At 33.4% G+C, this 13,708-nt stretch overlaps 1 protein-coding gene across 1 annotated transcript; it reads right to left on the minus strand.

Moving 5' to 3' along the window:
- Positions 1-2,319: 2,319 nt before the first annotated feature.
- LOC11441531 (3-hydroxy-3-methylglutaryl-coenzyme A reductase 1) lies at positions 2,320-5,970 on the minus strand. The gene is made up of 4 exons (XM_003629008.4): positions 4,805-5,970; positions 3,898-4,079; positions 3,425-3,771; positions 2,320-3,164 (listed from the first exon to the last, which is right to left on the minus strand). The coding sequence occupies exons 1-4, from the start codon at positions 5,782-5,784 to the stop codon at positions 2,922-2,924; spliced, it is 1,752 nt and encodes a 583-aa protein (XP_003629056.1). The 5' UTR covers positions 5,785-5,970; the 3' UTR covers positions 2,320-2,921.
- Positions 5,971-13,708: the final 7,738 nt, after the last annotated feature.

Genomic DNA, 13,708 nt, shown 5'->3' on the forward strand with positions numbered 1-13,708 from the left:
TCACAAACCCTAACCAACATTGCGGTACGAGAATCTCCTCCACTGTGCAACATGTCGCCCACAATTATTTCCACTCCACCGATGATCGTCATCGTGAGGGCTCCAACACCTTCCAAACTTGTGAAAGAGTGCATGCCTCCTCATATACATTTAACGATCGTTCCAAATGAAGATGTTAAGGGCTTTGTATGAGTTCATGACAACGACCATTTGGAAGACCTATACAAGCTAATTTGACAACAATCACAGATGCTCGAGGATCAAAATCAAAGATTGGCTTGACTGGAAAACATGCAACTCCAACCAGTCATCGTCACACCTCGAGTCCCTCTATGATGCATCATCATGAGCACACTCCACATTAAGCGGCATATCAATTTGTCCATGGAAAAAGTGTCTCATGAGACTAGAGGCTATGAACACGGTTACCAAATAACAAAAGAGAAGAGAATCAAACATGACCTAATCACTCTTTTATCATTGTCACCTCGTTACTTCTAAACCAAATATTGCCAAGTGAAATCCTCCAATTTACACATCCTAATTATAATTGTAGTTGTTAAGTGGAAATTTCACAATCATTGTAGAGACGAACTTATAAATATTATTGCTCGATGAAAGTCTAGTACACTTGCTAAATTTTTTATTTTTTTTTAACAATACTTGCTAAATATTATTGATCTAACAGTAAGTAATTATCGACATAATTATAGATGGATTTCCCTCTTTTGTGGCTAAAATTTTATCACTATTTCATTTTTTTTTTCTTCTAGTAGTTGATATAATTAACCTTTCTTTTCTAACGTTATGCTTTAGATAAAACTAAGACGATTTGTACTCTTTGCATTGGAAATAAAGAATTTATAAAATAATTAATGATAAAACTAAATATATTTTGATACAAATATACATTAATTAAACGACTTTTAAATTTACCAAGCATTGGAGCAGGTGGAGTAGGCGAGTGAGACTTTTTTCTACAAATTAGATATTCATATTTCATGCAAGTTAATATATTACATAAAAAACAACAAAAATGTAATGTCATGAAAATCACACGAGTACTCATGCCTCCGGTTGTTGATGGTGAAGTCATCATTAGTTAAATCTAAAATTAGTCGTAGTTGATCTCTCGATATGAACGAACAAACATGACAAGAAGAGATACAAAACAACAATACCGAACTTAAACGACGAAACCACAAGATAAAAGGAAAAAAGTGATGTAAATGAGTGATTCCGAATAAAAAAAATATCCAAAACCACCCTCAAAGAAAAAGAAATTAGAAAAAAATATAAAGTTTCTTTCATTAAAAAAACTAGAGGCGGCTCTATTAGAAATGTACGTACAGGTAATATGAATGAGACATTACTTTTTTTTAAGGGAATGTGAATGAGACGTTATTAGCATATGTTTATAGTGTGTCAATGTTTAGTGCTTCCATAAATGGGATGACCGTGCAACCAGGACCACATATATGTTTCCATCAAGAGAAGGTGTTACTTGGTTAAATGACACTGCAAATCTTAGCCATAGATTTGGAGGTTCAAAGTTCATTAAGTGTATGTTTGGTTTCAATTTTCAAAGTGTTAAAATTAATTTATGAGAAGTAGAATTGATTTTACTAGTAGAAAGCTAGAATTTCTAGCTTTTAGCTTCTACTGCAATTGATTTTAATCTTAAATTTCTTGTTAACTCACTTTTATCTAAATATATCAAATCAAAACATAAAAAATTTATATTCAATTCATTTTCAGTTAGAATCAATTTTACAAAATCAATCAACTGAACAATGTGTCAGATGTACATCTTTGTCTTCTGTGTCTTTAACGGGAGCAAACTTATATTAGTTCGCCTCTAAGGATGACCCTGGTTGGATTCATTGCTTGAACAACCTCCATGGTTGTTTATCAACATTGTTTTTAGAGCAGAAGAACTTAGCAAAGCTCTGAATAGCTTTAATAATCTTTGATAATTTTTCATTTTATTCTTATTTCAAACCAATCTGTATTTTAGAAATTCAACATATGATAAGGAAGTATCGCTTATTATGTGACTGAGACATTATTTACTAAGAGCAACTTACCTCTAGTTTATAATTGTAAAACATCACTTACAGCACATAACATGATCTATTTTCTTTGGATTGCTCATAAAGCATGTAGGATCAAGTATGAGATTATTTGACAGAAGGATCAAGTAATTTTGGTAAATCAAAGTATTTTTCAACATATTTTAATATTTATCAATGCATCACACTATTTTGGCACACAAAATGATCAAGATTAAGATAGATAAGTAAAACCGGCATAGGAATATCCCTTAAAACTCTCTTGTCTAAGAATCTCTATGAAAATTATTTTGGAAATACCGACATCCAAAGTATTTGGACAAAGTGCCAACCACCAAAAGACAAGAATTGAAGAGATAGAAAAAAGTAGTGTATAGTGATGGCCAACCAGAGACTATTATTAACAACTCTACATCAAAATACTCCACACACAGACACACTAAAATAACAAATTTTTGAGGCAATAACTTTCGACAAGAGAAATGACACAATACAGAATAAATTAAAACAAAATAAAATAAAAAGAATCAAACTAATGCCAAAGGTTTAGCCACTTGTTTTCTCCATCTTCTGATTCAACACTTCTGTACAATCTCATAAAAGACAATGCCTCCCACATGGACTAAGGTGTTGAATACCACTAGATGCAACCTTTTCTATTTTTTTGTTCTTACCACATGCTCTTGTTGAGCTCAAAAAGATGCTGATCATCATTTTTTTATTCACCCCATGGCCACCACCAACAGTCCTTTTGAAAACCAACTATACGATCTTTTTGGTCGTTTTTTTGTCCTTATGAGAGGCATTGGTCCCTTCTACAAGTTTATTGTTGTGTTGTGTGAGGCCAGCTCACGAGACGATTTTGGACATATCCCTGCTAGATCTGTTATATTTCATGTGACTCTTAACTAGTTGTCCAGCTGCAATTGCAGACATGAGTGATAGCTCGCCGGCAAGTACCGAACCAGCTACGATGGTGGCCAATAGCCTAGCATTTGCACCTGGAGATTCTGTGTTGGCGCCCTTAACACCAAGTAAATTAAGACAAGCTGACTGAGATGCAAGTTGTGTTCCCCCTCCCACAGTACCAACCTAAATTATTAAACAAAATCTAGCTAAGGATATAATAAAATGGAAGAGAATTTAAAAATAAAAGACCCTTATAAATACGCATTAACAATTTTTTTTAAAAAGAAAATCATGCTCGGTGGTTGGTTGTAGTAGTAAACTAAAAATCAAGTTTCCTACTACATGTATGTTTGGCTAAAAATGGAAAAAGTTTAACATTTGCACCAAAGTGTAAATTTCAGATTATGTTTATTTAATTCCAAAGGGACCACTAATTTATGTACCTCAATGGAAGGCATGGTGACAGAAATGTGAAGGTCCTTGCCATCATTCACAGCTTCCATCATGGTAATACAATGAGAACTCTCCACATTCTGAGCAGGATCTTGACCAGTGGCTATGTAGACAGCAGAGACAATGTTGCTAGCATGAGCATTGAACCCACCAAGAGCACCAGCAAGGGCTGATCCAGTTAGGTTCTTAAGCATGTTAAGCTCAACCAGTGCCTCCACACTAGTCTTCAACACTTTCTTCACAACCTCTTCCTTAATAACAGCCTCACACACCACAGACTTACCACGCCCTTCAATCCAGTTTACAGCCGCCGCTTTCTTGTCGGAACAGAAATTTCCTGCCATAACCAAACCAACAGTGTGCATGAAAACATTAGCAACTATTTTCAATTCAACCATAACAAGGAACAGTTTTAGGATTAATGGTATGAAGAAAAAATTATACAAACAAGCTCATGATTTACCTGAGATTCCAATGACATCCATGTCAGGAAAGTCACTCTGAAGAAAATCAAGGACATTTTGAACACCTTTTGACACCATGTTCATCCCCATGGCATCACCAGTACTACAACGGAAACGAATGTACAAATTCTTGCCAGCAATTGTCGGCTGAAGGCTCTGCAATCTAGCAAATCTGCTTGATCTGCACAAACCCATTAAATTGTTAATGAATGAATCAACAATAACACATACCCATTTTAATTGAACAACCCCAGTAATTCTTAAAAACAGAAAGTGATCATAGTTCAAGAAATTGAATTCTATATGACCTCATCCCTCCATAAATTGGATCCTATTGACCTCTCCATCCGCAACAACTCCAACGGCTAAAACCATTCTGTAAACCTTTAGGTTAATCTAAGAACTAAGATTTTACGTGACAAAACAACTGTTTGTCGAAGAGGATTAACAACTAATTATAGATCCTCTCCACATTGGCCCTTGTTATCCCCTCTCTAAGTTTGGACTGGCAGTAAGACTAACAATATCACGCTGAGTCGTCATGATTTTAACAAAAGTTAGACTTTGGAGCTTCACAAAATCATGGAGTCTTCGTGACTTAGCCAAACTCACGATCAATCCAAACATATTTTCTCTTTTCTTCACATGCTATGATCCCTTGCAACATTACTGGACGTTGGATCAAAGACATAAATTTTAAAATTTGAACCAACGGCCCTGCAACCCTTGCAAGGGATCCAATCAATCAACAAATCCCTCAACCTAAAATCCAAAAGTCCCTAAATCACTGCATATCAATTGCATCAAAATTAACATTCATTTTTCACCAAATAACAACTCATAACCCAAAGAAAATACTACTAAAAACAAAGTAAAATGAACAAAAAAAAAGAAAAAAATCCATACTTGTTGAAAGTGACAGCAAGTGTATCAAAATTAAGCGGATCTTCCAAGAAAAACTTCAACTCAGCAGCTCTTTTGGCCGACGAAAACCTAACAACAGGTGCTCTGGTCATTCCATCTCTAAGCAAAACAGAAGAAGCTCCACCAGAAACATGAATAGCTTTACACCCTCTATTAGTACTTGCAACAAGACACCCTTCAGTGGTAGCCATGGGCACAGTGTACTCAACTCCATCTAACAACAGTGGACCCGCAACACCAACCGGAATTTGAACAAACCCTATCGGCATCTCACAACACTGTCCCAATATCGAATCGTAATCAAAACCTTCCAACGGTAAACCTTCTAGAGATTTTCCAGTTATCGTTTGCACCGCTGAACGACGTATCGCCGCCGCTTTACGACAGTCTGCTAGTCTGGATTCTAAGGAATACGACGGAATTGAACCGGTGACAACTGATTTTGCAATTTCTTCGTCTTCCGGTGTGAGATTCACGGGTGCAACAACTTCATAGATCTTCACTGGAGCTACAATTGGAGTTAATGTTGCTGGTGGTGGTTTTACGTCGGTGTCGACAAGTGCTGCTGGACACGGTCCTGGTTTTCGTGAGTCTTCTTTAGCGAGAATCTCTTCATCGGAGAGATCGTCCGGGAAGGAAGTACGTGATCCGATACCGAAGAAACCTAGAAGGTAAACGGCGGAGGCTATGAGAGAAACGATGGCGGCGGTTTCTGAGACTGTGACGACATGAAGAGGAGTTTCCGTACGGATCTTCTCACGCCAACGGTGGAGGAGGAAATACGCGACGGAGAAGAAAACACCGAAGAAAACAGCGTTAGTGACACAGAGAAAAACAGTCTGTGAATTGAGGTTTTCTCCGGTGGTGGTGGTAGGAAGAGATTTAAGCTTCTGGGTTTTGAGGTTTTCGCCGCCGGCGGGAGAACGTGGAGGAAGAGATTTAAGTCTCCGGCGAGCGTCCATATTTTTTCCGACGAGTTTTGAATCTACGAAAATGCAGAAACAAAAAACGAAGGAGAAAAATGGAAAGAAAACCCAGAAGCGAAAAACGAGGGAAAGGGTTTTGAAAGTTTTTGTTTGATTGGTTGGAAAATGAGAGGGAGGGAGGAAAAGATGGAGAATGAACGAAAGAATGAGAGAAAATTAAAAGTGTAACTTGCTTATAATGGAAAGAGAATAATAAAAAAGATTGAATTAAAAAGTTGTTGGCGCGTTCTTTCTTTGCCCACGCGTAAAGCGTGTGTCACCTCGTTTCTCGCGCTTATTTCCTTTTTTTTATTCTTTGAATTTTTTGTCTATGCTTGAGAATTGGAAGTTTATGAGAGTAGCAGAGTGGGTGAGTAAGGTAGCAGACTAACGGTTGAATCAAATGCATCTACGGATGGATCACTATTTTTTTTTAGAACGGATCGATCATTATTATAAACAAAAATTAATTAATTAAATGATTTATGCTGTCTATGTTAAAGATAATATACATCTTTAGTTAAATTAGGTTTAAATATGTATTTGATCTTTGCAATTAGAGGTTGTTTAAAATTGGTTCATGTATTCGCTAATTTTTGCAAACTAACCTTGCAATCATTAATCATTTAAAATTTCGTCCCTGAGCCCAGTTAATTACTGTCACGTCACTGATTAGTTGACGTGGCACAAAATATGACTTGAAAGGACAAAAATACCCCTGAGACTATCAAACAAACAGGAAATTACGAAATTGCCCTTTCAATCATCCATCTTCCTCCTCCTCCAACCTTCCTCCTTCGAAGCTTTATTCTTCTCATCCAACATTCGGCTCCATGAAAACTATTGCAGATATGGAAAGTATGACTTTTGTTCATTTTGATGATTTTAGAGAGAATGGAAAGTATGATTTTTGTTCCTGCATTCATAAACAAACCAATTCATACATAGCCTTAAACCATTTCCCAGATTATGAATTATGTGGTATAGTGCCAACTTAGTCGCACCTCTGTGATCCTCTACGAAGCGGCGAACTTCATCCAACCATTTCCCAGAAAAACCCTTTGATTTTGCATTCGGAGATAGAATATGCCACCTTTCCAACTGGGTATTGACGATAACGATTTGATTCGCCGGCGCCGCCGTGGTAGGTGGTAGGTTTTGTGGCTCCGAATTGAAGGTGGAGCTACGTGATGCGTGTTTAACAACATTTTTGAGGAATTTATTGGAATTGAAGAAACCCTAGAAATTGAATTTGGGGAAAAACGATGAATGAAGATGAAGCATGGAAACGAAAATGCGGAAACTGAGTTGCGTTATGTTTTGTTCTGATTGTTCCTTCTTCCTTTCTTCAGTAACTACATCAATTATCAATTATTAAATTAAAATAAAAATTGATAAATAAGAAAGTGGAAAATTATGAAAAGGGAAAGGGAAACAATTAGATGTTTAGCTGTTTGTATTGTTGTTATAATTGATCAAAAATGATCTTTAGCTGTGTTGGGATGTAAGCAAAGCCTTTGACAGATGGAAAATTAACCATAGATGAATTGTTGGATTGTGGTAGAGATGAAGATGTAAGGGTAAAGGTGTCATTTTGCGTTTGGCTAAGGCCTCAGGGGTATTTTCGTCTGTTCAAGCCAAAATATGTTGAGTCAGACTGCCACGTCAGCTAATCAGTGATGTGGCAGTAATTAACTGGGTTCAGGGACGAAATTTTAAATGATTAATGATTGCAAGGCTAGTTTGCAAGGATTAGCAAATACAGGACCAATTTTTAAACGGCCCCTAATCGCAAGGATCAAATACATATTTAAGCTATTAAATTAATATATCCATTTTCAACTTGTGGTAAGTGTGTACCGGCTGAACTAATGAACTGGTTCTGAGTTTCATTTTGAAGGTACATGTTGAGATTGAACTCACTCTCCACGTGCAATAATCATGTTCAAGTTCAACGGTGTATTCTTTGCTTACGTGTTCGCACTTTCCACGTGATTCATTTTGCATGGTGATTCATGATGATACTAATAATTCATGCACAGTACGTTATTTGAAAATTATTATTGTTACGAACTCGTATTCCATGCAGCTGCTAGAAAAATCATTAAATAATATGTACCAAACAAAAATCATTAAATATAACTCAGGCTGTCTATTTTAGACGTTTGATGAAATATGATTAATTAGGGATGACAATGAAGTGTGTTTACGCCTAATCTTTTTTTTTTTTTTTTTTTTAAGTTGTTAGTCGAGTTCTTGCAGTAGCCAACTAAAAACTATTGGATACGAGTGCAGCATATCTTTCTCGTGTCTATTAAGTCTCACGAAGATCGTAGGAGTGTTAGAATCCGTCATAGATACATTTGTAATTGATAATTTAGCTACAAAGTCTCGTGTTTTATTTAATTGAACTAATGGATAATGATTATTTTTTCCGAATATGATCAAAGATTGAAAAAATGTATCGATCATGAAAGTGGAATGCCCGAAATAGGGAAAAGCCAAATCAAATGTGGGGCGCAATATACACCCATCAACACACACCGACACACATACCATCCACAAGAATAGCTTAAAACGATATTCATCGCAAGATTTCGTAGGCAACGATGTTTGGCTAGTAGAATACAAGCTCTGCCTATAAATATTCATTGTAAACATCATTTTTCACATACACAATCAAATCAATAATTTTTCTCTCAATTTATTTTTTTCTTTATGCTTTACAAATCGATAGATATAGTTTCTTCCTTAGCGTTATTGTTTGAAGAAAAATGAATCATAGATGAGAGTTATTAGTTGAATCATCGACTAACTTTTAAGTTTGATAATAGAGTAAATTATTAATTTTGTTCTTGAAATTATAATCGTTGATCATTTTTGTTTCTGAAATTTGCGAGATAACAAAAGCATCTCTCAAATTGAAGAATGTTCATTAAAATTCAATATTAAATTTTGTCAATACAAAGTATATGAGGTGATGCGTTAACTGTAATGTGATACTCTATGGATGTCATATTAATGCCGCATTCTTTCTTTCTAATAAAAGATCAATTTTAAAATAAGGTAAAATATATTTATGCATGAGTGTACTTCTCTGCCGTTGATGTTCAAAACATGTTTCAATGAGAGAACATCTAAACATTAATCATTTTTATGCCTTCACTTGAAAATATTTCTCAAGAACTAAGGATTAAAGTGAGAAGTATTATATCTCATCAAATCAAAATGAATCTTAAGACTAAACGAGAGATTGGGAATCAACGGTAGTCAAAGTGAAACTACATAGGTGTCTTAAGTTGATTATGAAACAACAGAACTATTCAACTCATATAATAGACATGACAATTTCAAACACTAATCAATGTATCAAAGGTGGTGGAGAAATCGATAAAAGATAGTGGACTAGAGAGCATATGCAAACGAGAAACAACTATGAACATATAATTTCATCGTGTTTTGAGAGTCTACTTCAACAAACAAACAAAGATCACAAACTCCCCAACAAAGTTGAGGTAAATAATAATCCCCAAAGTTTTCAGCAATAACGATAACTAGATTAAATTTTGCAACAGTAAAATAGTAAATGGTCAAATGAATGTGATGTTCGTGATATATATCTTAAAGGTGAAGATAGTTTTCCTCTGGGAATATTAGAGCATCCACAATGGAGACATTCCTTTTTGAGTATTTAAATGAGTTTCATACTTATTTATAATATTTTAATAGTAGTACATAATAAGCACTTAATATTTCCAATCCAACATCTCACACAAATTTTGTAAATGGGACTCACTAATCAACTATCAATAACTTTATATCATTACATTTGTTATGAATACAAGTAAATAGAGATGGTAATAATAGAGAGAATGAGAAGAAGAGAGAATAGGAGCAGTATTCTTATTCACTGATGTGTATATCAATGTTACAAATGAGCTCTATTTATAGGGAAATAGAGTAGCTTATGAATTAAGCCCAATAACCTAGTAGTATGGCCCACTAACACAATTGCTATTTGGACATCCACTATTAATATTTATAACACTCCCCCTTGGATGTCCATTGAGGATATGCCTCATTAAAACCTTACTATAGAGAAAACCTAATAGGAGAAAAATTCTAGTGAAGGAAAAAGAGTACAATATCCCTTTTGTGTATGATAATCTGCCTCGTTAAAAACCTTACCAGAAAAACCCAATGGGACAAAACCATGGTTAAGGGAAAAAGAGTGCATAACACATTTATGTCTCCCCCTCATAAAGACAATCATATATGAGACGAAGAAAGTCAAATAATATTTGTTCTAGTTACTCAAAAGTTTACTTGCAGCGACTTTGTTGAAATATCGGGTTTATCTTCATAGTCTTCTTCAAATTAGTAGTGCTTGAGAAGTTTCTTCATATTGAGTTGTTGCAAGAACCCCTTTAATAAATCCACAATTTTCTTGTATTTGTAAAATCATTATCCTTAATAAAAGAGCATTCTCCACTTTCTTGATTATGTTGTTTCTTTAAGATACAAAACATATGCTTGACTTTGTTCTGATACCTGTATTTACTAATATTGACAAAAACAAAATACCACAATACATATAATTAACAAAATACATTAATGTTCTCGTTTGAACTAAGATATGATACTTTGAGACCAATTCAAGTTGTTTATCGTTTTCTTGAGGACATTTTCTATACTAACATCAAGTGACATCACAATCATTCTAGTACACAATAAACTAGATGTGTTCATATCAAATACATTTGTTATATAAGTTTCTTGATCCACAAAATCTCATTTAAATGATAAATCAGCAAATCCAAACAAACTACGTGCATGCAGCATATTTAATTTCAAATATTTCTATAATTAATAGATGTTAGAATCTCTTCAGGAGTTCAATAATATTTATACCATCATCATTAAGATGATTATAACAAATTCATTTTCAAATATTTAGAATGGACATATGATGTCATTTATTCAATATCTCACGAAAATTAACTCTATCGGAGAGTTTCATATACTCGTCACTATCACGTGAGTCATACAACTATATTGCAACACATCTTTCATATAAATTGAGCCTTTCATGTAATACTAAACTTAATCAAGCAAGAAAAAGTTCTTGAAATCACTTCAGGTGAATATGTCTCTTAAACATAAACGTTAGACATATATCAGCTCACTTCCGGTGAACATATCAAACTCTTTACATATGTATTTTATCAATATAATTCTCTTTCGCGCGAAAAATCTTATATATCTAATTAACTTCACATCTTCAAGTATGCGGACTACAAGTCCAAAAAGTTCGACTTTACAAAGTGAGTTTGATTTCATTTTTTAATTCATGATCCTCATTAACACTCATTACATATAGCGCTATGTTATAAGCAAAAAGATCGTCAACGTTGACTTTTAATTTTGTTCCACCTCATTCCATTCATGACACAATTTATCGAGATCTCTTTATTTTTCATACATCTCAGGTACCTGGTCGGTTCTTCTGGAACTTAAAATCAAATATGTCAGATGACTCTTTTAGAGTTTACACATCCTTATTTGGGTTATCTTTATTTTTAGCTCCTTTTATTGTTTGAGGACTTTGTATGTGGAACTGATTGGTCTACCACGCTTCATGCGCAGTTGAGACTCATTTGCAATAATCGACACGGACATCTATTTCGTTTGGAGCATTAGCAGCTGCTTATTTTATTTGTTTAACTTTGCAAACGAGTTATATTTTGAGGATCAAGATGAGACAATAATATTTTCCCCTAATATTGGGAAAACTAATCAGCCTACTAGGCTGTAAACAAGTTGGCTCAATACAATTTATAATAGATGAAGATTCATATCAAATAGATTTTTCCAATATTCTATCATATTCAATCTAAGTGCATTATATTGGAGCAATTGTGATAGACACAACACATCCAAAAATTTACTTAGATGAGAAATATTAAGTTCTTAACCAAAATATAAATTATAAAATAAGGTGAGGACTTAACAATGGTAACTTGTTGGCTTGATGCGAATCAATATTTCAACATATTGGTTATTCCCAAAGTAGAGTTTTGAAGGTATGGTCTCATAAGTATAAATCATACAATTAACTTTAGACGTCTAAAGAATGGATCTTCAAGTCCATTTTATGAGCATATGCTACAAGTTGTTTAATATCAATTTCAATTGATAATACTCATCAAATGTTTTTTTAAAAAGTTCAGAAAATAAACTCTTTGTCAAATTTGTTGACAAGATAATCACACAAACTTCTGGTTTGTGGGTTAATAATAACCATACATGTCATTTAGTTCATCTACACTTTCGATGTATTGATTCACAAATATCAACTTATACGCATTTACATATATTGAGAGACCAAAATTCTCAAATTTTCTACTTTGAAAAAATAGTTAAGACACAAAAAGTATTTTATTGAAAAATCTTCTGGCTCTTCAATACAAATTCATTAAAATTTATTTATTTTTCGCATCATAACGAATCCGGGTAACCCAACCGGTATTGCCAACTACAAACTTAATATAATTTGTAAACTTCTGGTTTACAATAATATGTGCTTCCGTTGCACTAATATAAGTGTAGTACAGATCAGAGGAAAATAACTTTTCCACAACACTTATTTTCTTCAGAGTATATTTCACCGAATAACAAAAGAAAAAAAATCATGCTCTTCAGAAGCCTTCATTAATCATGTAGTTCTTGAGGAACTACAAGATAAATCATTATTTGAGCAATCCTTCAGGGATTGTTTAATACACTCAAAATGAGCATTCTAAACATGATTTGTAAACTTCTGGTTTACAATATTACGTGTTTCATTTGTTCTTATCTATTTGAAACAATAATAAACAAAAAAAATATATCCGAGTGAAACAATATAATAAATATTCTAAATTTATCTTTTGCATTACCATAGATAGAAATATAGATAAACGCAAAATTTCTCCAATAAACAAGACTTTATAAATCATACCCATTTCTCAGGTGAGTAATAAAGCAACACAAACTGTCAATAAGATATATTTTCAAAGTTTGACATAAGAGAATATGGATATCTCTCATGTAATATTTACAAGATAAAAATCTTGTGGAATAAGGAAGAAGAAAATCTTAATCAAATATATTTGTTCATAGAATAAGATAACAATCTTGCAAGTTTATGAAAGAAAACAAAGCATAGAAGTTTAAAATACTACCTCAAACAAAAATTCTTTGATACTAATTTTCAACTCATCTAAGTTCATACTAGTGGAATTTTATGACTTTGACATGTATCATATCAATAGTAATATGTACTAAATGAACTTCAATAACCACAGTGTTGGATATATAAAACAAATAGCATGAATCATTCACTTCTGGAAATGACGTTCAATGTATGATGTGACATTTCACTATTTTAATCAATAACCACTTATAAATTTAACTAATATTTCAAAAATATTTTTTGAAGATGTTTTCTTAATTGTGCTACTTCAGGAGCATATTTGAGTGGTGTATAAATTAACATATTGTCTTTTTTTTTTCTCTCTCTTTTCCTTTTTTTTTTTTTTTTCCGCATCAATGCGAAGATCAAATAGATCTTTTAAACTTTATCATGATCTAAATGTATAGTTCTTCGAGAACTCATATATTCATAGATGTATATGTGTAGTTCTTCAGAAACTTACAATCAAATTTATACATCAATATAAAAATATCAGATTTGTTATGCAAAAGAATTAGCTACCAAGATTAAGAAAACAACCACTTTTTAGATATGCACTGACGTGCCAAACTGAATCCATAATTTTAGCGAAAAATAACTTAAGTTTTCAAAATAAAACAAAATTCTCTAACAAATCCTTTCAAAATTCTTTTAACACATTAAAAAGACTTAAGATACAATCAAAAT

This window comes from Medicago truncatula, chromosome 8, assembly GCF_003473485.1.
Source record: "Medicago truncatula cultivar Jemalong A17 chromosome 8, MtrunA17r5.0-ANR, whole genome shotgun sequence".
In the NCBI taxonomy this organism is placed as follows: Eukaryota; Viridiplantae; Streptophyta; class Magnoliopsida; order Fabales; family Fabaceae; genus Medicago; species Medicago truncatula.